Raw genomic sequence first — 2266 nt, forward strand, 5'->3', positions numbered from 1 at the left:
GCTCTCAGCGCCGCTACGACCTCTTCCTGCCTCCGCCCCGCCTCCGGCCCCGCCCGCTCCCGGAGCCACTTGGGAATCCCGGGCCCTTGGCTCCAGGAGTCACTTGGGAATCCTGGGACATCCAAGCATCCTGCGACCGTCCCCAACTGTAGGGAAGCACCCTCCCTCCTGGATGCTCCCACCCTTGCCGGCGACCCAGGTCGACTTCAACATTACCTCCCCCCATCCCAACACTTTCCACCTGATGCTCTGGAACTTTCTCAAGTGTAGTGGAAGCTAGGACGCCCTTTCCTCCCGCGGAGAAACTAAGGCCCAGAGAGGTTATGAGCTCTGGAATATGAGCAGGATTTCCTGTTTCCTGACATCTAAAACAGGAACAAATAACATTAAATTTTCAGTGATTGCCCTGAAGAGCCAAAAAGGAGCCCAGTGCTGAGAGGGAGGGGCCGATGACTTGCTACCTAACACACAAACCTACAACTCACTACACAACGTCCACAGGCTTTCACTACCCCTTCGAGCCTCGCGCTTACCAAGTAAGCAAAGAAAAAACAAACCCAGGTGCTAGCGTTACCTGCCCCAAGTCAGAAAGCTTGCCAGGGGCTTCTGGCAAGAGAGGGTTGGAGCTCAAGACCCTGGGTTTTACAGCCAGCTCTTCCCACGCTGCAGGCCCAGAATCTGAGCACTTCCTCTAGGGCCAGTATTTTTTTTTTTTGGTTAACCTTAAGAACACTCTAGATGCTTCCCGTCAAAAGGGTTAGATAACAGTCCCTCAAAACCACCCAAGCTCACTGTTATCAAGGGGATTCAGACTCGGTGAGCGGCTAGGACCGAGTATTACTGCCCCTGTGGGTTTCCAAGTGATTCTCCACCTTCCTAGTGCCTCCACCCTTGAGCACAGTGCCTCATGTGGTGGTGACCCCCAACCATAAAGTCATTTTCGTTGCTACTTCATATCTGTCATTTGGCTACTGTCATGTAAATATCTGATAGGATGTATTCTCATGGTTACAATTGAACTAATTCAAGTATAGTGATGAATCACAAAAACAATATGTAATTCTGTATTGTGAAGGATTTATTTCTAATGACAAATACATGAAATTTTGTCTTGAAGCATGATGTAGCACGGGTAACAGTCTTCACGCATGGGTAGGTGGGCATATCTGCATGTGGGCGGACCTGCCTGGAGACGGATAGAGGAGCCCTGTCTTGGTTCCTAAGACCATCAGAAATAGGTATTTTCTGATGGCCTTAGGTAACCCCTGTGAAAGGGTCGTTAGACCCCCACCCCTACCCCCCAAGGGACCCAGCCCAGGGCCGGGATCCTCACTCACCACGTACTTGGAGGGTGGGTCCTTGACGACATTGGCGCTTGTGACTTCGAAAAGCAGCCGCTGGGATACCAGGGTGCTCCTTGACTTTTTCCAGAAGTCCTGCAGCTGCCGGGTCAGGAGCTGACTGCCCCGAGGCGCGTCAGGTGGGGTGCTCAGTTCTGTGGGTGTACGGGTCCAGGTCAAGGCACTGCGCCTGGGGGCCGGGACTGAGGGGACCCCAGCTATGGGGTGGCTCCTCACCCTCTTACAGAAATGGAAATTGAGGACCAGCTGATAATGGCAAATGGGGCCTGGAACGGAGACACTCACTGCTGTCCACGCCGCCCCACCCTTGGCTGTAAATATTTATGCTGATCTCTCTCTGGAGACCCTGCTGGGGTCAAGGGGCTGACCTTTTAGGTTAGGCTCGCGTCTGCAGCTAAACCTTTCCACCCCAAAGCATGGCTAGCACATTAACCCAGGACCTGTAGGTTTAAAACTAGCCCTGGCTTTGGGACGGGGTGATTTTGTTTTCCTATTTGACACTGGGGACAATTTGGCTGGGAGAGGTGTTGTGGCTCTCTCAAGGTCACCTAGCCAAGAGGTGACTGGGGGGGAGGGGGCACTTGAAGAAGTGCTGGGGAGTTTGCTGGGTCAACTCCATGCGCCCCCAGACGCTTCCTCCCCACCGCTCCAACCCCAGGAACACGGCTGGGATGGCGGCCCAGGGACCCGTCCCTTCCCCTCCAGGACCACACGCCCACCCCCGCACTCGCCTGCGTCTATTCCCGACGCCCCGTCCCCAGGAGCCAGCGGGTCGGGGCCAACCTCCTCGTCGCCCTCGTCGTCCTCGTCGTCGGCGCTGGTGAAACTGAGGGTGCCGCTTAGGCGGGAGGACAGGCCCTCGGCGTCGTCGTCTTCCAGCTCCGAGCTCTCCGGGAGCTGCTCGG

The 2266-nt window shown here is 55.4% G+C and overlaps 1 protein-coding gene across 1 annotated transcript in view; it reads right to left on the minus strand.

The window, feature by feature from the left end:
* Window positions 1–2266, minus strand: part of SNX21 (sorting nexin family member 21) — a 10649-nt gene that overhangs the window by 5850 nt on the left and 2533 nt on the right. Inside the window, exons 2-3 of the mRNA XM_045295488.1 lie at window positions 2093–2261; window positions 1338–1495 (exon numbers count right to left, since the gene is read on the minus strand). Of these exons, the coding sequence (XP_045151423.1) occupies window positions 1338–1495; window positions 2093–2261 (327 nt within the window). The remainder of the gene's footprint in view (window positions 1–1337; window positions 1496–2092; window positions 2262–2266) is intronic.

Source organism: Echinops telfairi, unplaced genomic scaffold (genome assembly GCF_000313985.2).
Source record: "Echinops telfairi isolate 266 unplaced genomic scaffold, ASM31398v2 ScPeMD7_5592;HRSCAF=6446, whole genome shotgun sequence".
Classification (NCBI taxonomy): domain Eukaryota; kingdom Metazoa; phylum Chordata; class Mammalia; order Afrosoricida; family Tenrecidae; genus Echinops; species Echinops telfairi.